General features: G+C 56.5%; 1 protein-coding gene across 1 annotated transcript; it reads left to right on the top strand.

Moving 5' to 3' along the window:
- The first annotated feature begins 1550 nt into the window (after positions 1–1550).
- Positions 1551–12692, top strand: HRH2 (histamine receptor H2). Its single transcript, XM_049829581.1, has 3 exons — positions 1551–1644; positions 7558–9079; positions 12561–12692. The coding sequence occupies exons 2-3, from the start codon at positions 7977–7979 to the stop codon at positions 12577–12579; spliced, it is 1122 nt and encodes a 373-aa protein (XP_049685538.1). The 5' UTR covers positions 1551–1644; positions 7558–7976; the 3' UTR covers positions 12580–12692.
- Positions 12693–26205: the final 13513 nt, after the last annotated feature.

Here is a 26205-nt window from a genome sequence, read left to right as displayed (position 1 = left end):
GCACCCCAGTGACTTTAGCTGACGCAGACATTCCTGAGCAGATTTGAATCTTGTTTTGCGGAAGGGACCCCTCCGCAGCCCCACGCTGCACACAGCAGTCACTTGAGAACCTCCCGGCAGCCAGTCCATGGCTTTGCTGCCCAGACACATCACAGGGCTGCTGATCAGTGGGAAAACTCCAGCTCCAGCAGATCATAAGCTTATTAAAGATAGATCTGTGCTTTGGTCTGTAGAGATAGACACATGAAAGGCATTTTGGTCTGTGTGCCAGTGCTGCCGGTATCCCCATTTGGCAGAGATGGAGGCTGGGGCGTGCTCTCCGTTCCCAGCACAGGGCGTTCAGGGAGCTCAGCCTGTCTGGGGGAGCAGCAGGATCCGCCTCCTTCCAGCTTGGGCAACTCAGGGACACATCCAGACTGTAATAAGTCAGTCCCTAGCTCTTTGCTTAGGGGGCTCAGAAGTGGCTGGTGGGGTCTGAAGCACCTCACTCTCAGTGCATCGCTGCCGGTGCTGCTCTCCCCAGGACCATGTGAAGCCAGAGGGTGGGCCAAGGTTTGCTGGAGCTCTGCTGACAGCCCAGGACCTGCACAGCTAGAGAGGGAGAGCTAAACGTGGAAACAGGTCCTTTCACAGCTGGCCCAGCAGTTGGTATTCACACAGTGCTTTGAAACCCACAGATGAAAGATTTGAGAGACACGAAAGGCTGTCACTGCCTGTTTGTCATTTGGTGTGGTTCGTCCCTGCCATCGCACATTCAGAGGACAATTTTCAGCAGAGGCAAGTGCAGCCTTGCAGGAAAGATGCCCAGCCCAGAGCATCCCTGCCACTGACCTGGAGCATGTGAAGCCTCTCCCTGCCATGGTGCAGAACCCCCAGCACGTCAGCGTGGGGTCCTCCTGCCGCCTTGAGTTGCACAAAGAGCAAATTTGCACCCCAGCGCCAGCTGGGCTCCAGTTTCCTCCTCCTGCTTTGCAGCTATGCCCCACTTTTTCCTTATCTGCCCCCAATGCAACCCAAGAGCCTCGATCCTCCTGCAGCCTCTGAGCCATCTCAGATGGCCCAGCTCCAGGCTCAGCCGTGCTTACTTTCAGGGGGCTCACACCAATTGCAAAGCCAGGTTTGTGCTCGGGGCAAGCGATGGCATCAGGTCTGCCGGCAGCAGGCAAAGTGCATGCCTGCAGCAGAGAGCCACTCTGGGGGAAGGCTTTGCACATAGCAAGCAAGCAGCAAGGGCCCTGAAACCTTAACATTAGCGAGGAAGGTGACTGTAGCACGCAAGGATGCAGCAACAGGAGGCAGCCGGCACCCCACACCCCTCTCCGTGCCTGGCACAGCTCGGAGGAGCCCAACACACCGTGTGCCCGGAGTACGGCTCACTTTCAGCATTTCAAATTTGCCGGATGATAACCTCCGTGTCTGTGTTCACAGCCCTGATCCCACCCACTTGTGGTCTGACTCATGTTGCAGTCACCGTGCTGCCTGGATATTGGTATGAGAGGAGGGAGAGGGAGGCAGCTGCCGCTCGCAGCACGCGCCTCTGCCTTCACAAACTGAGCTGCGCACACCAGGGGAAAGTTGGAGGCAACACAGCCACCGAGGGCTCCCACCTGCTCAGGGGCTGTGGGAAAGCAGCACCTTTCCCAGGTAAAGCTTTTGCCTTACTTGTCTTGGTTGTTATGCTTGTAAGTCACTTTCTAGGTGAGATCTCGGAGGGGTTTGGTGGGTCCTCGCTGAAGTCGGGGTGCGGTAAGCACCCTGCCATGGGCCACCCAGGTCAGAGCAAGAGGGTGTTGCTCACCAGACCCTTGCGCTGTGCCTGGAGCAGAGGCCAATTTGGGGACTTTCGCTGGCTGCTGCCGGTGGGGACCACCGGAGCCAGGAACATCAGGATCAGAGGGAGGACGTGGGTAGAGCGTGCCCAGAGCACAAAGGCAGAGCCCTGCCCAAGCATCTATGAATGTGAAGCATCTCTGCCCAAGCAGCCTCCCCACGAGTTTTGCTGCTAAGCCAACTTCTTGCACTGAGCTACCCAAGCTCTTTCTCTGAGCACCCCAGCCCCTCCATCGAGCCCTCCATACCCCAGCAGTTGGTGGGTGTCTGCTGGAGTGAGGGGTTACCCCGTCCAGGGACACGGTCGGCTCCATGGAGCAGGGTACCCCTAGGGCTGGGTACCCCCAAGCTGGGCTGTGGCACTGGCACAGGAGCAGTGGGTAGTCCCCAGGGGTATGCAGTGCCTGCTGTCCCCTGGCCAGAGTAGGTTTCGGTAGGAGGCTAAACCCCGTGACTTCTGCTGGGAACTCATGCAGCTACAAGTACACCCACGAACCCAGCACCTCTGTTTTCAGTTTCACCTTTCCCAGGCACCCTCTGCAGATCGAACTTTCAAAATGCTGACTGCTTTGCTGGTCTCTGCATACCTTTGGGGGTTTTCTGCTTTCAGGTGACCCAAACTCCCTCTTACCCACAGAGCTCTGCTCACACCAGAGGCAATAATTGCTGCTGTGTATCAGCCAGGGTTCAGGCTGGGATGGGGCAGAAAGAGCATCACACTCCAGAGGAGACCAAGGAGCAGGGACAAAAGTGTCTGGACATGCAGCCGGGCAGGACCTCAGTGTCCCCCCACAGCCCCAGAGGCACAGAGAAGTTACAAAAAGGGCTCTGCAAAAATGAGACTGCAACCATCTGTGTGCACCTGTGAGCTGTGTCTACTCACCTGAATGCAGGCACAGGGCACCTTGTATGGGTGAGCACCCACGAGCAGCACACCCGACAGCCCTGCCCCAGGGAACGGAGGGGAGACAAGCGTTTGCAAGGAAGACATGGAAACAAGGGAGCCTTAAGAGCTTCAGCAATGGGGCTTACTGAGCGCAGGGGCAGAGGCATGCTGGGGGATGCTATGGGGTGCAGCACTGCATGGGACCTGTGGGGAGGAGGAGCAAAGCCCTTCTAGAAAGGCCGCTTATAAACTAGAAACAACCCCACAACCTCACCAAAGCCCTCCACAGGCAGCAGGGCAAGCTAGTTTCTGCACCACTCATGTTTGTTCCCTCTCACATTGCCTTCAAGCCCCAACTCTGGCAAATTTGGTCTTGTCCCATTGTGAGGCAGGCTCATGACTCTGGCAGAGTATCGAAACAGCCCTTTGCCAGGGTCCCTGCAGCTCCCAGCTCTGCCTGCTCCCCACAAAACTTCAAACATCCTCTTTCAGACCAGAAGAAATCCCCACACTCCTGCCCATCTCACAGCCTTGGCTGAAGTAGCTCTCAGCATCCCCAGATGTTTGATCTCTGGAAGCACTTGAACATAATTTTACAAAAAGCCGTGACGCTCTGCTGCAAGCTCTGCAGGGCCAGGGAATTTGCTTTGCTTCTAAGTGACTTCTGCTGGCACTTTGCTGGGAAAAAACCTAAGGCAGGGGGCAGAGCGACATTTCAGGTCTGCCTGAGAGCAGAGCTGTCCTGTCCCCAGGACAGAGCTAAAATGCTTCATGGGGAGTTTCTCCTGAGCCCCCAGCCATCGCTGTCAGTGCCCTTTCAGGTAGCGGTAAACACTTCCCAAAGACAGGCTGCCACGTTCAGGCTCTTGCCGAGTGCTCCTTTCTGCCCATGTATCCTATACGTTCGTGGTGCCGATGTACCTAGGCTTTTAACAGGTTTTAAACAAACCTATTATGCCAGAAGTGCATGAACGGATAGCAGCAAATGTATTACCTACATTGCCAGAGCAGGCGTTGCATCCCATTAGTCTTGCTGCAAAAGTGCACAAAGTGCTGGAATAAACGATGCTGAAGGAAAGGATGCTGAAAGATGGGGAGGAGGAATAAAAGGGTAAAATGCAACAGAAATTTCCCATGGATAAACCACAGCCCCTTCCCCAGAGGAGATAATTACCATTTTAAATGGGAACACAGTGGATCAAATGTAACATGGGTTGCAACAGAGCAGAAAATATCTATTCAGGCAGGAGAAGGCAGGAATTACTATGAGAATTGTAAGGAGGCTAATGGGGAGATGATAATACATTACAATGGAAGGATCATTAATGCTCCGGAGAAGGCTATTAATAGATTTCCTTAAAGATCAGCCTAGAGATAAATTTTATCTAATGGTTTTCTTTAGTGATCTTGGCTAAGAAAACGAGAGTTTCTCTAAGGAAATGTACTCGTGAGAACCTTGGGAGAAGTTTTGAACTGGACAAGGGACTAAATACTACAGGAAAAGAACCAGAGGATCCAAAGATCAACAGAAACACAACAGCCTGGCACAATGTCATATGCTTAGGGACTAACAGCAAAAATTGCTATTCTAAACAGCTGAAAACACCATAGGAAAAATATCTGGCTTTTAGGGAACCCCAGGATAACTGCAACAAAACAAATGCAACCTGACACGTCTTCACAGACGTGTCCATCAGAGCACCAGCACCACTAGAAAAGGCACTAGAAGGATGACCCAGAAGGGATGCCCTACTCTGGTCCCTCCCCATCAGGAGGGTGATTTTGAACAAGGAACAGGTCCAGGCTGTCATAATGAGGATAATCAGGTAAACGTAAAAGCTGCCTGTTGAGACAGGGCTGGAAGGGTATCATTTATTCAGGCTATTGCTAGAAAGGCTGCCATGGGAAACAGCTGCTCCGCTCATACATTAAGGAGGAAATGAACTCGATCTGCCAAAACACAACAGTAGCAGAGGACACAGGACCTGCTATTAAAGGTGGCCACGAGTGACCTGGGCAGAAAACCAGGGGCAGATGTGGAGTCCCAGAGGGCTGATGTTCCAGGAGAGCGTCCCAATCTGGGTGCATTGCCCTGGGAACTTCGCTTTGATGGCAGCGGGCAGACCCCACAGACCCCCCATCTACACCAGCCCTCCAGCCTGTTTGTCCTGCAAAGCCATGTCCGGAAGCTGTGATCACTTGGGGGAAAGTTTCCATGAGATAATTTGGCCAAGGGATACGGGAAAGTCTCTCACAGGCTCTCACACAGTTAGGGTTGCAACATCCCACGTCTAAACTGGCAGGCAGCATGCTGGTCCTGCCCCGTCCTGGGGGGGAACAAAGTCCCAAGGGTTTGCAGGCAGCTGAGCCCTGCAGCCCATGTGTGCGGGGAGCCGTGCCGGGGCTTTCAGAGCTGCCGAGAGCCCAGCTCTACCTGGGCACCTCTGCAGGGATGGGGACCGCTGCTCCTTCCTTCCACAGCTCAGCCCAGTGGCTCTGTATCTCACTTGGAAATGCTTTCTACTCCCTGCCTGAGGGTGGGGGGTGGGGGGGGGAAGTGCTCATTTCTTGCCCTGAGCTAATTAGCAAAAGCAGCAAGAAACAAAACTACTTCTGGCCAGGTCTGCAGCACAGGGCTGCGCCGGGGGTTGCCCCATGGCACTGCCTGCACCACGGCAGGTGCCGAGCGTGCCGACGCACCCGGAGCTGGGACCCGCCAGCAGAGCCCGAGCTGAGCTGCGGGAGCTGGTGGCAGGAGCAGGTTGTTGATGTGTGGTGAAGCAGCCACGTAGGAGGCTGCAATCCACCCACAGCGTTTTCTAAGTGTGCTACTCCCCCTATAATTTATCCTGCCATTTCCACATGTTGGGAGCAATGAAAAAACATCCCTTTCACTTGGAAATACCCTTCTCCGAGAACAACCTGTTCTTGTCATTGCCGTCAGCGGGCAGGCAGCGCTCAGCTTGTTCCACACTCCTTTTGTGTGCGAACAAAGAGCTTTCCGTGGCAAGAGCCTGCGCTGCAGCAGGAGGTAAGGAACCACTCCGCATGCTGCTGTTGCTGCATCTGAAAGTGTCGCATCGCTCTCCCGACAGCCTTAATCCCAACACCCAAATTTAGACGACCCCCTGTCTGGCAGTGAGTTTGCTCTGCTCAGCAGACAGCTTCCCACGGGCCGGTTCATCACTTGGCATTCACTTTCAATTCCCTTAGAAGCTGCAGGTATCATCTCTAATCTCACTGGTCCAGTCCCCATCTCTCCACCGTATAGCTCCTGGCAATCAGTGGTTATTTACTCATGCAGTCTCCCTGGTATACTCTCTCCCTGGTATACTCCTTCCCTTGGCCCCCATGCCTTTAACCTTGAATCAAAGACATAAATCATCTGAACAGTATTTCAGCCTGCTCCACATCATTATCTTGTTCTTGCAGGGGGAGTTTAACTTTAAAATCTCACCGCTGTCCTCTACCAAGGCTGGACCTTTTCCTTTCCTGGAACTTCTTCTGTTTGCTCCATCCCTGCAGCCTGTTGCACCCTGTGGAGAATCAGCTCTACCTTCCTGCACAAGGCTGTGCACCACAAGGGAGGGCTTCACTGCCACTCCACAGGCTGGGGAGAGCCTGGGGAACAGGGTCCTGCACCACCCATGGGGACCGGTGCAGCTCTCCCCCACCAGGACATCAGGGAGGATGGGGAGACCCATCACCTCACCCGGGAAGCACACAGAGGGAGACCCCAGCTGCGGCACCGTGGGGGGCCCAGCACAGGCAGTTGGGCTCCTCAGCCTGCTCCCAGCCCCCTCTCTTGTCCCTGCAGTGCCTCAGTTTCCCTTTAGGCACCTTCCCAACATGGGCGTTGCTCGCAATCACACAGGAACCGTGGCCCCTTTGAATCTAGTAGCAGCGTGGTCCTGGAGACCACCGTAATCAGCAGCTAAAAGCTCTTTTGGAGGTTAGAGGGGGTTTCTGTATTGTTTCTGCCCTTGCAAAATATAGCTTTTTGTTATTTACATCCTGACAGAAAACAGTCATAAAAAGTAATTCTACAAGGGATGTTCTCCACCCTGTGTCCCTGTCTGTCCTAGTTTCAGCCGGGATAGAGTTAACTGTGGGGATGGGGGGGAGTGAGTGAGTGGCTATGTGGTGCTTAGTTTCTGGCTGGGGTTAAACCATGACACTGTCCCACAGCAGGAGCAGCTCCATCCAAGCTCTCCCTGAAAAACAAACCTGCATGCTACCCTTCAGCTGCTGGGAATGGGACCGATGAAGCTGTCAGAGCCCTTTCCAGCCACCTCCTCCCCAGGACATCACACCACTGACAAATGGGTTCCTTTTTCCTCCCAGGGCCCTGAGCAGAGCAAGCTTTTCTCCTCTGGGCCACCGAAGCCAGTGTGGTTGCTGACAGCAGGGGCAAACACAAGGCATGGGCGGCTACAAAGTGCTGATACAAAAGCAAAGTTTAAGGACACTTACAGTCACATCTAAGCTTCAGAAATTACACAGTGCTAATTTTGCTAGATTGTACAAGAACAACGCACAGCTTTCTCAGGAAAACTTTCCTCATATCCTCCCAGTACTCATTTTTATCATAAGCCTGTAGGAATTCAGTGCCTTTAAAATCCCTGCACTTCTCTCAACCCTACGTTAGGTGGGCACCCCTGGGGCTGGGAGAGGAGGGCTGGCAAGGACATGCGTGCCTGGCTGTGAAGACACTTTCCAATTCAGGTTTAAGTGGGCTGGAGCATCCAGGGAGGTGCAGACACCCTATTTCTGGGGGCCTTGAGGGGCAGCTCAAAGGACCTTTGCCCACTGCAGCTCTTGAATTGGTGCTTTCTTTGCAGGTTGTCCTCGGGAGGTGGCAAACTTCTGTCCCTGCTGACCGCTGTCACCAGCCAAATATGCAAAGCACGTGAGACCTCACAAGACCTGTCGCCATGGTCACTCAGAGGAAAAGAGAAGGCAGGAGAGGAAAAGGGAACAGTTGAGACCCACCACCAGCTGCCGTGGGGAATCAGCTCCAGTACTGAGCTCCCAGATGAAGCCAAGGGGCACAAGCAAGTTGCAGGGCCACATCTTTCCCTAGACCGCGTCATTCCTAGCATACAAGGCTGAACACATGAAGTGTCTCTGCAATGTTCTCCAAGGTCACTGTAGGCCCAAGGTTGCTTTGGGAAGGGCTCTAGGGCTGCCTGTTAGAGGCTCACTCCAAGTAGCTTTGGAGCCAGTGTGAGCAGGACTGCTCCATCCATGCGACTCCACTATGGATCCGTGTTACAACTATACAAGCTCTCAAAAAAGGATGGACTTCCCCCTGCAGCTGCTGGTCGGGTCCTGCCTCACCATCCTCATCGTGATCACTCTGTGCGGTAACATCATCGTCTGCCTGGCCGTCACCCTTGACCGCCGGCTCCGCAGCTTGACAAACTGCTTCATTGTCTCCTTGGCCATCACTGACCTGCTGCTGGGCCTCCTGGTACTGCCATTCTCCGCCTTCTACGAACTCACCAAAGAGTGGCCCTTTGGCAGCACTTTGTGCAACATCTACACTAGCCTGGACGTCATGCTGTGCACAGCTTCCATCCTCAACCTCTTCATGATCAGCCTGGACCGCTACTTTGCTGTCACGACCCCACTCCGCTACAGCCAGCTCGTCACTCCCTCCAGGGTGACTGTGGGTTTGGTTGTTATTTGGACCGTTTCACTGATGGTCTCCTTCCTACCCATCTACCTGGGCTGGAACACCAACGGGACAGCAGTCCAAAACACAGTCCCTAACTGCAACAAAGAGTGCACGCTGGAGGTGAACCCTGTGTACGGGCTAGTGGATGCTTTGCTCACCTTCTACATCCCTTTGGTCCTCATGTGCATCACCTACTACCGGATTTTCAAGATAGCAAGGGAGCAAGCCAAGAGGATAAACCACACATGGTGCTGCAGCAGCAACACCCCCATGCCACCCATGGTGAAAGAGCACAAAGCCACCGTGACGCTGGCGGTGGTGTTGGGAGCGTTCATCGTGTGCTGGTTCCCCTATTTCACAGTGTTCACGTACCGGGGGATGTGGGGGGACAGCAGGGTGAAAGGCACGCCCATGTCCATTGTCCTCTGGCTGGGCTATGCCAACTCAGCCCTGAACCCCATCCTCTACGGGACACTCAACAGAGATTTCCGCGTGGCATACCAGCACTTGCTGCACTGCTGGAGGACTGGGGGCCCCAGGACCTCCCACCTGCCTCCCCTCCAGAAGGCCCAGTCCAGGGGCAGGAGGTGCAGGCAGGGCCAAGGCAGGCAGGAGGGCAAACCCCTGAAACTGGAGATGAAGAACGGGAAGGGGATCTTGCTGACCGAAGGAGCACTCAAAAGGTAAGAGCCTTCTTACATGAGGGGCTTTGATGGTAGGTCCGTCCCCAGAGAGGAAGACAGAGGTGGGGACACTGCATTGTCCATGAACTGCCAATGCCCCAGCAGGAGAGCCCTGGCCAGGCAACTCTTGCTCTTTGCAGGCACTCAGAAATTCATCACCACCAGCATCCCTCCATGCTGGCAGCACAGGACCAGCTACTCCAGCTTCACATGTGACTAGCCACCCCTGCAATCGCCACCCATTCACAGGGAGCACGAAACATCCCTGGCTCTGCTGGGTAATGGGGACAGCGTTGCCATCAGAATTTTCTGTACAGAACAGAGTGCAGCCATTAGCTGCTGCTGCTCCCAAAAGGCAGTCGTGTCCCGCTCTCCGGTGGCAGGCAGCCAGCAAAGCCTAGGCACACAGCAGAGCTGCGGGGCACTCGGGAAAGGTGACCGCCTGTCACAGGGTGGGCAACAGGGTGTTAGCCCTGGGGCACAGAGTCAGGCAACCTGCAGTCAGGCTGCGAGTCCCTGCAGGAGCCGAGATCTGCGTCCCCAGCTCCCTGCAGAACAGCTCAGCAGTTTCCCTTCCTAGCCGAGCCACGCACCCTCAGCATTTCGGCTGTCAGTTTGCATCAGCAGCGAATTCAGCCAACAGCAAGTTCCATTCCCATCTCTGGAAAGGAGCAAGAAGAGCCAAAATTAGGTTGGCAAATATTTTTAGAAATACAAATAACCATGTAAAATTAGAGCCAAAAATGCCCTCAGTGTCACCCCAAACATGTCATGGGGGTCAGGCCTCAGAGGGGTGTGGGTGCAGCAAGGGAGAAGGATGGGTGCAAGCTAGGCAAGCTCTGTGCTAGGCTGTGGCACCAGTCCCCTCCCTGGGCAGCCACATCCCCACAGGGCTGGGCCACCCACACACTGTCTTGCCCAGAGGCATTTGCCCACCTGAGCATAAGGAGAACAGAGAAGCATGCTGTCTGCCACTGTGCAAACTGCTGCTCCCAAGACTTTAATCTAACTTCTAGGTGGTGCCTGATAAGCAGCCCAGAAACTTTCCATCCATAGATAAGGAGTCCTTCGACTCCCCGTTCCCAGCACGCCAGCAAAGAAGCCGCGTTCCTGCTCTCCTGCGGCACGTGCCCTTGATCCTGTCCCAGAATCACACTCTCAAGGCACCGAAAGGAGAAAGTAGGGAGGTGAACCAAAGGGCAGAGCCATCCAAAAGGCTGAGCTGGCATCGTGCCTCTCCTGGGGCTCAGATCTGACTTTACCCAAGGCAGAGGGGCAGCTTGGGGCAGGGGAGTCTGACCCAGGAGACACAGAGGGATAGGAAAGTGCGAACAAATACAAGAACACAGCTCCTGGGGCTGCCTTTTCAGTCCAAGGAACTAATGAAGAGTGCAAAGGTATAGCATTTGCTGAACATAGTTGCAGGTTGTATATAAAAACATAAAGAGATCATGTGCCTGGCATGGTAGAGATGCTGCTGCAAACACAGAGACAAAGAAAGAGCTGTGCTGTTTTACTCACAGAGAAGTGCAGCTCCTGGGCAAATCAGGAACTCGCGCGTCAGGGCTCTGCAGCTGGCTGGGGAGAGCTGGTGGTGGAGAACAGGCCAGTGGGACTTTCCTACACAGCTGAGAGGGAGAAGAAAAATGTCAATGATGTCTCAAAGTACCGCCTTACCACAAAGGGAGAATAATGAGATGGAGGGAAAGAAAAGGGGAACAAAAGTGGGTTTCTGTTCCCCAGGCAGAGGTCAAGGTCACTGTCTTCCTGGCTTCCCCCCCTCAGCTTTCCTGGGTAGACAAGGTCATTCCCCTGGTTCCCCAGAGGGCCTGATCCTGATACAGGAGTTGTATCCAAAGCCCTGGGGTCAGCGGTAGCCAGGCAACCTGTGTCCCCAAACCCTCAGCATGTGGGTGCCTAGTGCCAGCAGGGCTTGGCAAAAGCCCCAGCACAGGGAGCAGGCACATGGCTCCAGACCGTCCTCACCCCTGTGGGGTGAAGCTCCCCCACCACTAAAATCAACCCCAATGAGCCTCCCAGCTGGATTTGCTCCCAAGGGTGCAGGAGGTTGGAGTGACGAGGGCAAGTGGCAACCAGTGCCACAACAGTGCAGATACACAGGAACCGTGGGGAAGCAAAAGAGGAAGCCTCGAGCACAGGGATGTTTCTTGACCTTTCTAAATCCAGATATCTCCTTCCCATCCTACACAGCACCACCGCTGTGGTTTCTACTCACGATCAGATAAGACTTGCTCAGGCACCGAATGATCAGTTACAGCTTTTACTTTCTCTACTTCTCTTCTTAGCCTGCTCACTTCCACAGAAATGACGCACCCAGGATCGTGTGGGGAGCCTTCCAACCCTTTTTTCCATAGTCAGATATGTAAACGTCTGTTGGCAGATGATCTAGTTCGACTAATACCACACAAGACATGTGGGCACAGGATTTACCTGTACACCAAAGCCTGGCAGCCAATTTCACCCCAAGCACGAACCAAGCTGGTTTTTCTCCCCACTTCCCTTTTGCATAGTCATCCCAGTCATCTGCCCCAGCCACATTAACAGAAAAAGACCAACATGAATCACTCCACGTACTCCTAACTGCCCAAATAAGAAGGACCAGAGCTCAGAAGAGCTCTACTCAGAGCAGCTCCATGGAGTCATTCAAGGGAAAGCACAGCCGGCAGTATTTTGAACCATTGCCCTTAAAAACAATATTCTTTCCTGTCATGAGACATAGAGAAAAGACCAGCAAACAAGAATGGGAATACTGGAGAACTGCAGCCAGTCTCAGGGGAGTCAGGAGCAGGGACAGGGAGCCATTGCTGCTTTGGAAGTCAAAAGGCCAAAGGAGCACCACAGCCATTAAAGGGCTGGAGGCATTTCCATGGGTGAGGGCCAGGTAGGGTGGAGAGCGCAGGGCCAAGCAGGGATGCAAGGGAAGGCAGATACCTCTGTCTCCCTACCAAGCACCAGAGAGGCAAGGCAACTCACTTCACACAAAACCAGTATAGGAAAACACTACTTGCATGCACAACACCTGGGGGACCTCAGGAACCTGCTTCGCTGCAGTGGGACAGGACTCTGAAGAGGAGTGTGCCAAGTACCGGGCAAGGCTGTAGGTCGTGAGACCAGTCCCTGCGGTCCAGAGACATTAAAAGCCTGAGAGAAGGAGCATTCAGCACTAACAGGGAGGTATCAGGCAGAAAACACCAGAGCTGAGCAAGTGGCTCTGGATCACCCTCTTGCGCTCATCAGCTGTGCTCAAGGCAGCCTGGGGCAGGACTGTGGCCACAATCTGTGGGCAGAGAGAAGCCAGTTCCCACAGGAAAGGATTACTGTCCCAGTCACAACATACCTGCTCCTGCTGCCAGCCTCAGGGGGCAGACACCAGGCAGGCGCTGGACCAGGCTGGCACTGACTGATCTCTTCTTTTTCTCTCTTTTCTTTCTGTGTTCATGTGCAATTTAACCCTTTCCAGCACTGGAGCTTTCCCATGAGTCTCAGCCAGCCCGCTGCCCTAGGACCCAGGACTCCCAGCCTTCAACTCCTGGCTGCCCTCTTCCAAAATCCTGTGAGGCTGAAAGGACACCACTCAATTTTCCTCAGGGAGAAACTCAGTGGCAGAGGCGAGGGCTGCAGGGTGAGTACAGAGCCAGGTTGCTGGGTGCAAGTGAGGGGAGGGGGCAGCTCTCCCTGCTGTGGCACCTGCTGCATTTTCCCTGGTCCAGCCATCTCCTCCCAGTGGTACTTGGTGCAGAGGGTGATACCATCAGAGATGCATCCTCACTCCTCTCTCCATTTGCTCTCCAAAACCAGCCCAAAGCCCAGGGCTGTGCACCCCCCAGCTGCCCTGGAGGTGTGGGTTTACACAACCACCCTGCGATGCCGTGGAAGAGGCCTGCATTCTGCCCGTCTCTCCACATGCTGCAGAGGCAGCTGGATTCAGACCGTGGATTTCCAGCACGCTTCATTTTCATGCAAGCCTACATCGGCTCCACATAAATTGCCAGCGGCTTTCGCAGGGATGCTGGCAGGGCTCCCAGGGTGAGGGGCTGATGGTACACCGGGCATTGCTGCTCGCTCTCAATGATGCTGGGCTAGAGGACATAGCTGCCATGCACAGGGATGCCTCTCAGCTCCAGAGAGCCACTTTGTGCAGCCTTTCTCGGGAAGAGCCAGGCAAGGTCACCCTGACCTCCACATGCTCTCTTTCCAATGCTGCATGCTGATAACCTCGGCTCTCCTGTATTGACTGTGCCCTGGGGACAGAAAATACAGTCACCCACGTGCTGGAAGCTAGGTACACTTGTCCCTGCTGTACACTGAGCACTGCTAACCTTAGCCAAGGTCATGGCAACAGCAAGAGCCGGTGCTGCCTGCCCACACATGCTGCTTGGAAGGAGCTGGGCCTGCTGCAGGAGAGTGCGGTGCCCCCCGCCCTGGGGCACAGCATCAGCCTACGCCTCTCGGAGGGACTAGCTGTAAATCACCCTGGAAATGCCATTGCCCATCAGCAGAGAGACCAGAGGAGAACCAGAGGCTTGGAGAGCAAGGGGGCAGGGCAGGGCAGCAAGGTCCCCATGACCCCATCAAGCCCCACTGGTCTGCAAGTCCCTCGACATGACACACCAAGGCACAAGCATCGCTCAGTGAGGAGGTGGCAGCGCAGAGGCTGCTCCCCAGGATGGCATTGCCACAGTCCCCAGCACTGTCCCATGGGAAGGAGCCGCGAGAAACCCCAACCAAGCCTGGAGGGCACAACAGCTCACAGGGAACCTCCCTAGGGCAGGGGAGGTGCTCATGCCCCAGCAGTGCAGCCACAAGGCAGAGTCATCCCTGCTGCTGTCATTACCCAGCACCAGGGTGGAGGGCACTCCAGTTCCAGCTCTTCTGCTTCATGCTTTCCCTCTTTGTGTTGCACATATGTTCCAAAACCCATTTAGTTTCTGTGAGGTAAAAGCAAAATACCAGCCATCCCCTGAAAGACTACTAATCTAATAAGCAGAATGAAGCAAAGTTGGTATGGGGAAGAGGTTTGCAGGAGATCCGAGGTCCTGGTGTAGCCACAGATTTCCTCTCTGCACCACGGGGGTGGGGACAGGAAATGTCACCTCGCATGGGGCACCCACCCGAAAGAGTCCCTCATCTGAGAGAGTCCCCAATCCACATGCAGTGGCAGGGAGATGGGCCATGGGAGAAAGACCACCCAGGAACAGAGCACTGCTGACCCCAGGACAACTACTTTTATCAAGCTGTTTGCAAAGGCAACACCCCCACCACTGCTGGCTGGCCTGAGCGGGTGGGAAGAGCAGGCAGAGAAAGCCACAAAGCAAAGTTACGTTACTCAGAGAGATGTGGGTTGATGAGTCCTGGGGTGACGTGAGCCTGCTCAGCTCTGCCCAAATGTCAGCACTCAGCATATAGCCGTGCTCTGCTGAAAGCATCCTCGCAGCATCGCACCACAGTCCCTTCCCACCACAGCAGCTGCTTAATGCAGCATCCCTTATACTGGGGAGCAGGAAAGGGGTGGGGGGGGGGGGGAAGAGCACCCTGCAAAGCTGTTGAACACCCTCTCTGTTCCCCTACAGGATCCCTGCTCTGGCACACAGCATTTACTCCATCCCCAAACACGGCTGGAGAGGCCTTTGCCTGCCCAAGCTTCTTCCCAGGAGGGTGGTGTGTTTGAAGAGCCCTTGGAGGAGCTGCAGAAGAGCCTCCCCCCGTCCTATCGGGGCCGTGACACCTCCAGCATCGAGCCCCGCACCAGCAGGCAGTGGTGCCTGAGGAGCTGGGGTTTGGGAGTCAGTGTGTGCCCCCAACAGGGCCGGGATGGGGGTCCCCTCCCCAGGTCCACAGCACTGGGTCAGGCTGAGAGGGCACAGGGTGAGCAGAAAATGGTCGAGGTCTTAGTGCCAGACAGGCCAGGCTGTCCCTGCTCTCCATGTCTGCTTCGCACCCCCTGTCCCAGCCCCACTGCAAGAAGGAGAGAAGGCCTGGAGCCTGCTGGGCCATGGGGAGACGCTAAGCTGCTAGGGTTTGTCCGCAGGCTCTGCCCTCCCTAGCAGCTCAACACTAAGACTGCCGAAACAGGACGTTTCTGCACCGAGCCTGTGCAGAAGTCACCACTGGTATATAAAAAATCTATTTAACACAGAGGGAAAATGAGAAGATTGATTTATTTGGGTGTGCTCTGTCCTGGGAAGAGCCTCCCTGTCCCACTATACCCTGCTGTCCCTTTCCCATCCCTCTGCTAGGACAAAGCCTGGACACACACAGCACAGGCCCCCAGGACACCGGTTGCAGATGCCCAGGGCAGGGCTGGCATCCCCCCCAGAGAGCACCTTGCCCTGTGGGACCAAATAGACAGTCCCCCCCAGTCCGTGAACTGGTGGGAAGAAGGCGGCAGTGGTGACCAGGTAGGACAGGAACAAACAAAGATCCCTTGCTGTGCTACGGGGCAAGAGTTTTCCTCCTGGAATAAGCCTGACCCATAACATCCCCGGGCGCAGCGTGCTCGTTCTGCACCCCACAGCATCCCCAGGGTGCAACGGAGGACAGGCAGACCCCTGTTGGCAGGATCCCCCCAGGAAGGGAGGGTGCTGAGCCCCCGGGTTAGCTGGTTTTGTGCGTGCCAGGGCTCTGCTCCGGGAGACGGACCGGGCAAGGGCAGAGCTCGGTTTCGGGTGCCCCTGCGGCTACTCCGGGACACTCCTGCCCCAAGCTTCGGGGGGTGGGGCGGGTGGGGGTACCTGGAAGGGTCTCCCTACACGGTGCCAGGCCGGGGTGCCTGACACCCACCCGGTGAGGGTCAGGACGCGGGGGAGCAGGGGGAGCGCTGCTGCCGCTCTGCCGGGCCCCGGCCCCCCCCCCCCCCCAACCGACCCACCCACCGCCCCCCAAACCCGGGGCAGGGGCCGGCGCGGCGGCAGCGCAGGCTCGGAGCTCCCCCTGCTTGCTGCCGGGGACAGACCTGCCCGCCCGGCCCCTCGCTCCCGGCCACGCCGCGGGGCTTCACCCACGAACACGCCGGGGCTTCACCCACGAACACGCCGGGGCTCGGTGCCTCGAAACACGCACGGCTCGGGCAGGGCTCCCTCCCCTCCGACCCGGCACACCGGCCCCCTCTCTGCTCCGCCACCCCCAGAGCAACCACAGCTTTTAGTTTCAGCACCTACCGCTTGCGCCTCTGTGAATTTGGCCCTTCGGCTCGTAATTAGCGGTTGCAAAGAGCAAATGGCTTCCAGAGGGCACAGAAGGCTGAGGCGGGGGGTTGCAGCCCCAGTGCCCCACAGCAGCTAGTCCGGGCAGCGCTGAGCCCCACCAAAGCATCGGTGGGCAGCGAGGTGATGGCCTGGCAGGCCACGTCCCCTCCGCGGTCCTCCCTCGCGTGGCCTGGATTCAGGGAGCTACGAGAGCCCCGGGGTGAGCACCCCACAGCAGAAGGAGAAATTACCTCATCAGCACCTTCCTTTGCAAAGAGGCAGGAAAGGAATCCCCGCAGCCAAGTGTGCGGAGGACTCGTCTTCTCCAAAGCAACCAGACAGGAGGAGGCCTTGAATCGCCTGTAGCATCCACGCTTCGCTCCAGCTCAGAGAGGAAGAACTGGCAAACACACACCCAAACCCCTGCCACCTATGATAACAATTAGAGACTTATCTAATTGCAAAAATAATTGCAATTGAAGTGTTTAATTACCATACTAAGCAGGAAAAGCCACTTCCGACTGTTCCAGTAGCACTCCCGATCCATCAAACAAGGTTTGGGGCTTGTTTGGGTGTTGGGTTTTTTTTGATTATTAGATTGCAGCCCCGGGGGATGAAGAGATTTGCTAATTAGGGTCTTGGAGAACAGCTACCAATTCACAAACACTTGCTTTTAATTTCAATACTAACGAGGCTGGAAGGGGGAGAAATCCAAAATGCAGAACATCTGTGGCAGTTGCTGTCTGCAGTGCTGCTGCCTCCGAGCCCCTCACCGGGCTGGCAGAGGCCTGACACCGCTCAGTGCATGAACTGGTCCAGAGGCCATGGGGATGGGTTGGCTCTGTGCAAGCACAGGCAGGGTGAAGCTGCTGCTCCAGGTCACTGCTGTCACCGCAGCTGCCGTACAATCTAATCCCACCATCAATCATCTATCTGATCTCCCCAGGGACCAGTCGACCACGGTGGCTTTCTTGGTGATGGGCTAATCCCGGTCCTGGGGCAGCAGTTCCATCCCCTGGGGTTGCAGCAGCAGGAACTTCTCCAGGTGACATTTGGTTTTGTTCTCCCCTAAACCGACGACAAAAGAGAATTTAATTCTTTCTCCAAGCAGCAGTTATGGGAGGGAAGAGAAACTGCTTAGGAAGCTCCTAACCAACATCTGCTTTCCCAGATAGGAAATATCCCCCAGCTAGCAGTGGGAGCGTGGACAGGGATGGCTGCCAAGTGCATGGAGACATCCCCATCTCCCTGTCCCTGTGAGGGCCATGGGACCTCACACTGCTCTGATACACAGGACCCCATCCTCCCTCTGCTCCACCCAGCATCCCAGGGACCTGCGGTGCCTGACTGGGCTTCTCCCACCAAACCACCTTTCCCATCCTTGCCACAGCTCTGCGTAGGGTCCAAAAACATGCAGAGAGGAGATGTGAGGAAGGGGAGAGGCATGTGGGAGGCAGGAGCAGCCACAGGGTGTCCAGGAGTCCCCTGCCCGAGGAGCACAGCTGAGAAGCAGCGGCTGACATGGGCCGGAGGCCAAGGAGTGTTTTGTTTCTTTTAGATGGAAGAGAAACATCAGTAGAATGAGAAAAAAGTGTGTTGGGTTTTTTTCAGGCTGTCATGTAATTAAATACAGAGGAGACAGAAAGGTAGCGAACAGCCCCAAGCAGTCAAAAAAATGAGAAACTTTGTGTTAGAAGTCTCAAGATTTGATTTTCTGGAATAAAATGCATTTTGGGGTCACTCACCCAACAGTTTTACCTGAGGATCCAAGCTTCTGGAAAGGTTTTGGGATCCAGTATCTCCCCGCTAGATCTAAAAATTACTTTTCCATGCCAAGCCATCTTGAAACCAAGGGGAAGCACTCCCTTCCAGCCTGAAGGAGATGACCATGGGGACGTCATCACACAGTGCCAAGGTGCCCTCCTGGCCTGACCCAAGCCCTTCTTGCCCAGTGTTTCCCCACCGCCCGTGAATGCCAAGCATGACCCCGTCTACCGTGGGATGGAGCGTGGTTGTGGGACCAGAGAGGGGACAAAGCCACTAGAGGGCACAAGTATGACAGAAACATGTCCCCAGATCAAGGGACCTCTGGCTCTCCCGGGGCAGCAGTCCCAGAAGTCCCCAAAACCCCTCGCCACCCCCCATCTCCAAAAAGCCCACCCTTAGCTGAGGTCCTGCTGGCCCCAGGGCTTTGGCGTCCCCCAGGCACTGGGGTGGCACTGCTACGCCTGGAGCTGCTGGTGCTGCATAACGGATCGTGTCCGTCTGTCCAGCCACGGACACCCTGTGTCCTGGCCCTGCTGGGAGAGCATCATCCCAGAACAGCCCAAGACCCGCAGCTCGGGGCGGTGGCAGCCCGTGCTGTGCGCAGGCAGTGCCTCCAGCTCGCTGCCCTCCAGCTCGGGGGCTGCACGGCCCCACAACACCCACCCAGCACCAGCCTGACCCTGCGCACCAGCCAGCACCTTCTCACACCCAGAAAACAGGCTGAAGGGGACCCCCAGACCCTCTCCCCCATCGGCAATGCGCCTTCTCCCAGTGGCCCAAGACCCCGTCTTGCAGGGCTGGCTGCTGCAGAGAGCCAGGTGCCCCGGGCCAGGCAGCAAGACATGGGTCCCGCAAGGCAGCCACCTGGTCATTGCTAAGGGCCGTGTCCAATGTCCTTTTGTCCTTTTCTTCTCCTTTCTCCTCCAGAGCGTCCTTTGGGCAGGTGCTCCTCTCCCCGCGCCTGCAGCCGGCACCGCTTTCATTAAGGCTCTACCACCAAAGCAAACACCATTTGTCAGAGAGACGGATGCCAGAGGCAGCTCTGCTGGAACAGATGCCCCCCTGTGTCCCCCAGCAAACAAACGTTGCAACATCCGCCTTCCCAGTGTGCCACACACGCACACACACGCGTGTGCACGCTGCCCGTGTGGGTTTGCTGTCCCTGATGCAGGATGGGGTGCTGGGTCACAGGCCACCATCTCCCAGGCTATATTCTTGCTCCCAGCCCAATGGGTACCCTGGGACTCCCTTGAGGGTGTCTGAGCCACTTTCAGCACTGGGGCTGCCCTGTTGCAGCCCAGCCACCCTCCCCGGGAAGGGCTGGCAGGGTGCTGCCACCCCAATGGCGTTTGGACCGCTGCCGGGACTGCACACTCCAGGCCTGATCTGCTCTCCCTCCTTCCAGCTCCCATTCCGGTGACAGCAGCAGATCTGCCCACCAGCAGGAGCCCAGAGCTGCCGGAGGCAGACGCAGCAACGCCCTCTGACCCCAGGCACACGGGGACTGATGCTAATTAAATGCAGCGCCGGCGCTGATAATTAATTTCTCGGAGGATGAATTGCTCTGGAGCGAATGTTGTTCTTCCTGCCACACACCCGTCACGTCTACTTGGGCTTTTAAAAAAACTAACAGCAAAGGGGAAGGAAAGAGCATCCCCTGATGAACACCTGCAGCTGTGCCCTGCCTTGGCTTGGGGTGCCTGCCAGGGCCAGGGTCTCTGCTGGGGGCTGTTCCCTGTGGCCATGCAGATGCAGGCAGGGCAAGAGGATGGGCAGGCACTGCTCACGTCCCAGCAGTCAGGAGACCCTCAGCGCTGGCTGTAGGCTTTGACCAAACCCCCTCCAGCAGCTCACATCATGGGGATCCCCATCTCCCCACGGGACCTGCCCAGGGCATCACAGGGATCTACATGGAGGGCGTCCACCCGCCCTGTCCCTGGGCACTACCTATCATCCATGGGGTGGGCGATGGGGGTGGCTGTCCCCATGCCAGAGCTGTGGGGCCGTGAGGTTATCCCCTCTGGTCCCTGTCTCCTGCAGCAGCACGCGGCGCGTCTCACCGTAGCATGGCTCCCTCTGGGTGCTGGCGCAAGGCCACGCTGGATGCAAATACGGAGCAAAAAGCCCCTGCAGACAGCACTATTACGTAGGGCTCTCCATCCCTTTTGCTTAATGGGAGGCATTTTTCTGTTTCATTTCCCTTACCCTTGGAGCTAAAACCGCCTTTCTGCAGCAAAACGCACCAAGCCAAAGAAATTCTTCTCCCTTTCCAGCTCACAAACTCCCCTCCCTCCTCCACCAGCAGAAATGCCCACCCCACAGGCCACCCCTTCCCCGGGGTATGTTGTATTGCCAGAGGGACAAATGGTCCCCATCCCATGTCCTCGCACTGGCACCATGTCCCTAGGCTGCGCCGACTATGGCCTCGTTTGGGTCATTAATCCTCATTCCGCAGGCTGAGACGTGCAGCCGTCCTGAGGGAGAGCTGGGCACCCCATAATGCCCTGAGCGTGGCAGCAGGGCCATAGCCCCTTTCCCCAGGCAGGAGACGGGTGCCAGCATCCATGAGCAGGATGATGGGACTGACATCAGGGAGGACAGCAAGGGCGCAGGGGGACACTTTTGGGACAACAGGGACAGAGCTACCGAGGGGGCTACGAGGTTTTGTTCTCTCCATGTATAGATCTTGCGGATATTTGCAAATATTGCAGAAGGCAAAGCACGCCCTCGGCTCACCTCCCCTGTTCCTTCCCGAGGGCACTTCACTCGCTTGGCCTGCTTCAAGGTTGAGCTAAGTCCACCATTCATTATTGGGTAATTAAGCTCTTAATTAACAGGACGGTTTCCCCTCAGAGCCCTGCCAGCATCTCCTGGTCCCTCTGGCAGCCACTCTGCGCTCTCTCCCTGCCAGCCTGGTTCCAGGGCACCATGAACCCAGCCCGGAGGCGGGAGCCTGCTCCAAAAAGGTGCCTGGGGCACAAGTGAGGCTGACACATGTCTGGGCTCAGTGTGATACTCGGGGGAGTCAGGGGCAAACAGGGGTGAGATATTCCTACCATGAGTGATGCTTAAGCCTAAAGACTCCAATACTAGAAAATATCCCAGCTTATGAGCCTTACAAAAAAATCGATATTCAAGATATTCCTGCCTAAAGAAAAAATCTCTGAGCAACCTTCACTGCCAGCAGGTCCCCTCTGCCCCCTTTTCCCTGCTTTGGAACTGAGCAGGGAAACAAGGCAGCAGTGCCGTGCCCGGACCCCAAGCTGGTTGGACCGTAGGGGACCACATGGGGACCCTGCCCCAGGCTCCCCACCAGCCTCCAAACCACAGAGAACCGCAGCAAACCAGCCATGATGAGCTGCTGTCCTCGGTGAGATGGCAGGGGCTGCCCTGCAGCGCTCTGGCTTTCGTGCATTCATCACACATCAGTTCCCCTTAACCATGAAGTGAGGGTTATCCATCTCCCCAGGGCAGAGCCACGGTCCTGCTCCCAGCGGGGTTGGGGACGCAGGAGGTTGGCACTGAGCGGTCCCCATCCCGCTGCCAGGCCGGGGTGGCTGAGTGGGAGGAGAGAGGCAAGTTTGGCTATTCCAAGTGGAAGCTAATTGTGTTTCATTGAGGTTTTATCTCTGCAACTAGCAACACGCTCCTCCAGGAGATTTAGTGGGAAGTTGTCTGGTCCCTGCCAAGAAGGCTGTTTTTTTAGAGAAAGCACATTATGCATCAAAGTTGAAATTCAAATCCCTTTTCCTGCATTCCCAGAGTATATTTATGAGGCTCCAGATATTCCTTGGTGCATCGTGGTTTGCAGGAAGCCCCGAGCCTGCTTTCCAACACCGCAGCAGAAGCCCAGGACCAGCTCAAAGAGCCGGCTCAACTTTTTCTTCCGCATTATTTTCACCCTTGGTTAAAGTGTTGCTTGCTAAATTGGAGGCCAGAGTCAGGTAGGTCAGCTGCAGGCAGGGAAGGAGCTGCTGCCCATGCCTGGCCCAGGGCTGGCAAACACCCCCCAGTCCTCCCAGGGCTTTCCCACCCGGAGCTGCTTCTCTTTATCCCAACCCTGCTGCAGTTTATGCCTGCCCCTGACCCCCCCGACCCCCCCCATCCCCTAAATCAGCTGCAGCCTGGTGTCTGCAGTCACATCCTGGATAGAGTTGGCAGCAAATCGAGTGGTTTTTCCTGAAGATGTTCTGGTTCTCTTCCCTTCATGGGGGGTTAGCAGGTTGCAAGTGCAGCCATGCCAGAAGTTGAATCAGCCCAGCCCGGAGCCTGCACCCCCGGGCAGGGGTGGGCAAGGGAACACACGGGGGGGGCACCTAAGGGAGTGGGCAATGCAGGACTGAAGCCTTCTTTTGGCCAAACCCTTTGGGGTGTAAACCCACCCCATTTGCTGCAGGAAGGCTGGGAGGGAGGGCAGGTGGGGGGGCTCCTTCTCCCCCCCCCCCCCCCCCCCAACAGCCCATCTCAATGCGTCAGGACAGGCCCAGCATCTGCAGTCACTGGAAAATCACACTCAATTTCCAAAAGGGAAAGCAAAGTGTAAATCTCTCTCTCTCAGACACACATTTGTTCCTCTGCAGCAAGGAAAGTGGTGAAAGCTTTAATTTCCAAGCTGGGAGGGAGAGACAATGATACATCAGCAGCACCCTGGGCGCAGAGGAAGAAAACATCAATTCCGGGATTACACCAGCGGCCACCGAGATTTCTCCCTCCCTGGCTGTAACCCAGACATACCACAGGTTTCCCTGCCGGCCCCGCAGCTCTTACCTCTCCGCTGTGTTTGGGGGAAATTCGGACACCTTCATGGTGATGAGGATGGTTATCACATGAGTGTTTGCCCAGAAGTGCTGGACTGGGGGGGAAGGCAGTGATTCCCTCCCGCCCCAGCTGGATTTCGCATTCAGAGCGGGCCGGCCGCGGCACTCAGCTTTCCCCAGAGGTTCGCTTCATAAGAGGGAGCAAATTCCACTTATCTATCGAAGAGAGATTTGCATTTTAAATATCCCAACTCCAAATGTCACCCACTTTGATCCCCCTAAGCTGAACAAATGCAATGGAGCAGGGAGGGGGCTGGGGGTGGCTTGCTGGCGTGGACCGCCAGGAAGAAAGGAAAAACCCAAGGTTAAAAGCGTGCACGGATGTTTAATCCGGGCTGAGGTTGAGGATGGGAGCAAACATGGCAGTGACCTTCCCCCTCTTCCAGCCTCTGTCAGGCAGGACACAGGGGAACAGGTATCGGAGGCTTCAACCATTAAGGATTAGGGATTTCGTGTTTGAGATTTTGTTTACACAATAAGACTTAAGTGATTGCTGCATGGAGTGTAGGTGGATTCTCCCTGATGCCTGCAGAGGGATTAGTGCGTATAAGGCAGCCAGAATGAGCTAAAAATTGGAGAGATCAAAGTGCGGAAAGAGGAATCCCACGATCTCGGTGGTGGGAGGGGAGAAAGAGGCCAGTGGTCAAGCCTGAGAAAATTGCGGCTGCTGGCCCCAGAGACCCCAGGGAAAGGCACGGAGCACCTCTCACCCTGCAGCTGCAGGGATGCCAGGAGGCATCTCTGGTAGCAGCCGGACCTTGGGTGTTTTCCATCCTCTCCTGGGACTGCAAAACCTCCCTGGCCAACTCTAGCCCCCAGGAGAGGGATGACCCCAGCCCTCTTGAGCTCCCCGCTGTCACGGGGCCATCTCTGGGGAGCACGGCAGCAGAGGGGTGTCCAGCCCGGACCCCCACTGCGGCACTGGGGCACAGGGGGAAGCTCAGCACCGTGCCCTGCAGGGAGGTGGCCCCGGTCCCGCTGCACCTACCGCATCCCCCATGACGGAGGTGACACTGTCCTATGTCAGCCCATGCCACGTGAGGAGGGGACGTGCTTGCCTGGGCCCGGGGGGGCTCTGCTGAAGCCCCGGCCACATGGCGCCCAGCCTGCTCTCCCCACCTTCCTCTGCTGCCCAGCCAAGCAAATGAGCCTTCCCCTCTTCACCTTATTAAAGCCATGAGCTGATTCGATTATAACGGGACACCAGCCCTCATCCCCAGAAGGCAAATGGGATGAATGTTTAAGGCGTGAAGTTTTCTGGCCCCTGGTGCCTCGCTAACCACTCCAGCCCCCCTGTGCGCAGGGCACTGCCTCCTGCCACGCACAGCAGCTGCCTGCACCTAGGGGCAGGTAAAGGCACCCAGGCTGGGAGCACGATGCATCTGCCAGCCCTGCACTACTGCCTCTTGGCCCCAGGGACCAAAAGCCCAGCAGGTCCACGCACGTGGAAAAGCAGCCCAGGCAGGGCAGGCTCAGAGCTGCCTCCTGTGCTGGCAGCTTGGAGGGGTGTCTGGCCGCAGCAGCCCACGGCAGCAAGGCTCACGTATCTGCAGGCAGCCCCTTTTCCTTCTTGGCATCTGCAGTGACCGAGTTTGCTCCATCACTCAGTTTTTTGAGAGGCAGAGGGTGCGTGCGCCCACCCGCGCAGCCGCCCCACATCCCGAAGCCTCTCCTGCTCTCAGGCATGGGACACAACTTCTATTCTCACCCCCGTCTCGAAACCCGCAGGCAGGCAGGCGCTCCTTCACCACAAATGAGTCTGAAACGGTTCGGAGAAGGTCTAATTCCCTCCTTCCTTAATGCATGGAAGCTTCTTACGCTAAATCTATACAGACACAATTAGCATTATTCATATTCCATATGCTCCGCTCCCTTGTGATGAATATTAATCTGTTCCCCGCTCCCAGGCACTAGAGATAACGGCGTTGCACCGTGCTGCGCTGCGGTGGCAGAGATGGTCTGAAGGAGCAACGCTGCAGGTTGAGGCATTTTCATTCCCATGTCAGGAAGGGGAGATTTTGCATCTTTTTAGAGGGGAGCTGGTTTTAAGGCTGCAGGGCTGGGCTGAAGCAGGGCACCCTTTCTGCTCCCACTCCTGGCTGAACTGGTCCCCCCTGGGGCTGCTCCAGTCCCCCCAGGGTACATGGTGGCGTCGGGCAGCATGAAGCCCTGACCCTCCCTGCACCTTCCAGCTCTCCACAGGTTTTGGAGGTGGGATAGGACTCAGGCAGACAGTCCTGCCTCTGCCAGCTCACATTTTGCAGCCTTTCTGAGGCCAAGAAGTGGTCACGGGTGTTGCAGGAGCTAAACTGCTGCCTCTTGGTGTTCCCTGGAGCACGAGCGGCTCTGCTGGCAGCCCAAAGCATCCCCGCTGCAGCACCCGGCCGAGCCCCCGAGGCCAGCACAGGTGGGCAGCTGTGGCACCTGGGTGCCTGTCCCAGCCCTGCTCCCACCTCTCTGCACAGCATCTTCCCCAGAAACAGGGCACGGGGCAGCAGCACCCACCGATGCTGCAAAAGGAGTCCAAGAAGGTGGCAGAGGAAATGATGCAGTAAATGCAGCTCATCCACACGACTGCCGCTGTCTTGCAGAGACACGGCGGGGGGGATTTATGACTCGAGAAGCTTTTGCAAGCCAGGGGCCATCCTGCACCAGGCAGGGTTGCGCAGACCATCGCCAGCCCTGCGTCCTTCTGTCCATCCTTGCCCTCCACGTGTGGCTCCAGGCCAGGCTGGGGGTGCTGCAAGCAGGGGGCCTGGGGGCTGTGAATGCCATACGTGTGGTGGGGGTGGAAAGGATACAGGCCAAGAGGCACTGCGTCGCTATACATCCATTTGCATGCTTAATCCACTGCTGGGGAGTATAGCGTCAGGTCCCCCATCTGCTCCGCATCTCGCATCATTAGCTGGCTGGTTTCCGAGGCGGCTCTGAGCAGAGGTGGGAGTCGAGCAGAGAGGGGAGAAGGGAGGCTGGTCCCAGCCCCACGCGCCGTCACGTGTCGGCAGTCTGGGAGGCTTGGGGGGGTCCTGCCCCTTGCCAGAGCTGCTGGGCAGCAGGCAGGGGGCTGGGGAGGGATGTAGGTGAAGGGGGGTCGGTCCCTATGGCTCCCTGGGGTGATGCTGTGCTCCACGTTCCCTGCAAGTCGGGGGTCCCGTAGCGGCAGCTCCCCTGTGGGCAGTGCGAGGGGGACAGGGCATCTCCTCGCCTCTCGCAGGTGCTGCCGAAACTCCAGCTCTGCCCAGGGGGCTGCCTGGGGTAGTGATAGTTCCTGTAGCTGGTCCCTCTCCATGGGCAAGCCGAGAAGCACCCACAGCTGCCAGCCCACGCACGAAGGAGA

The sequence above is a fragment of the Accipiter gentilis genome, chromosome 26 (assembly GCF_929443795.1).
Source record: "Accipiter gentilis chromosome 26, bAccGen1.1, whole genome shotgun sequence".
Taxonomy (NCBI): Eukaryota; Metazoa; Chordata; class Aves; order Accipitriformes; family Accipitridae; genus Astur; species Astur gentilis.
The sequence above is the reverse complement of the archived record's forward strand: the minus strand, read 5'-3'. Positions and strand labels throughout refer to the sequence as shown.

What these genes read in the sequence shown, in the direction of transcription:
- HRH2 (XM_049829581.1), top strand. Translation starts at nt 7,977, where the DNA reads ATGGATCCGTGTTACAACTATACAAGCTCTCAAAAAAGGATGGACTTC.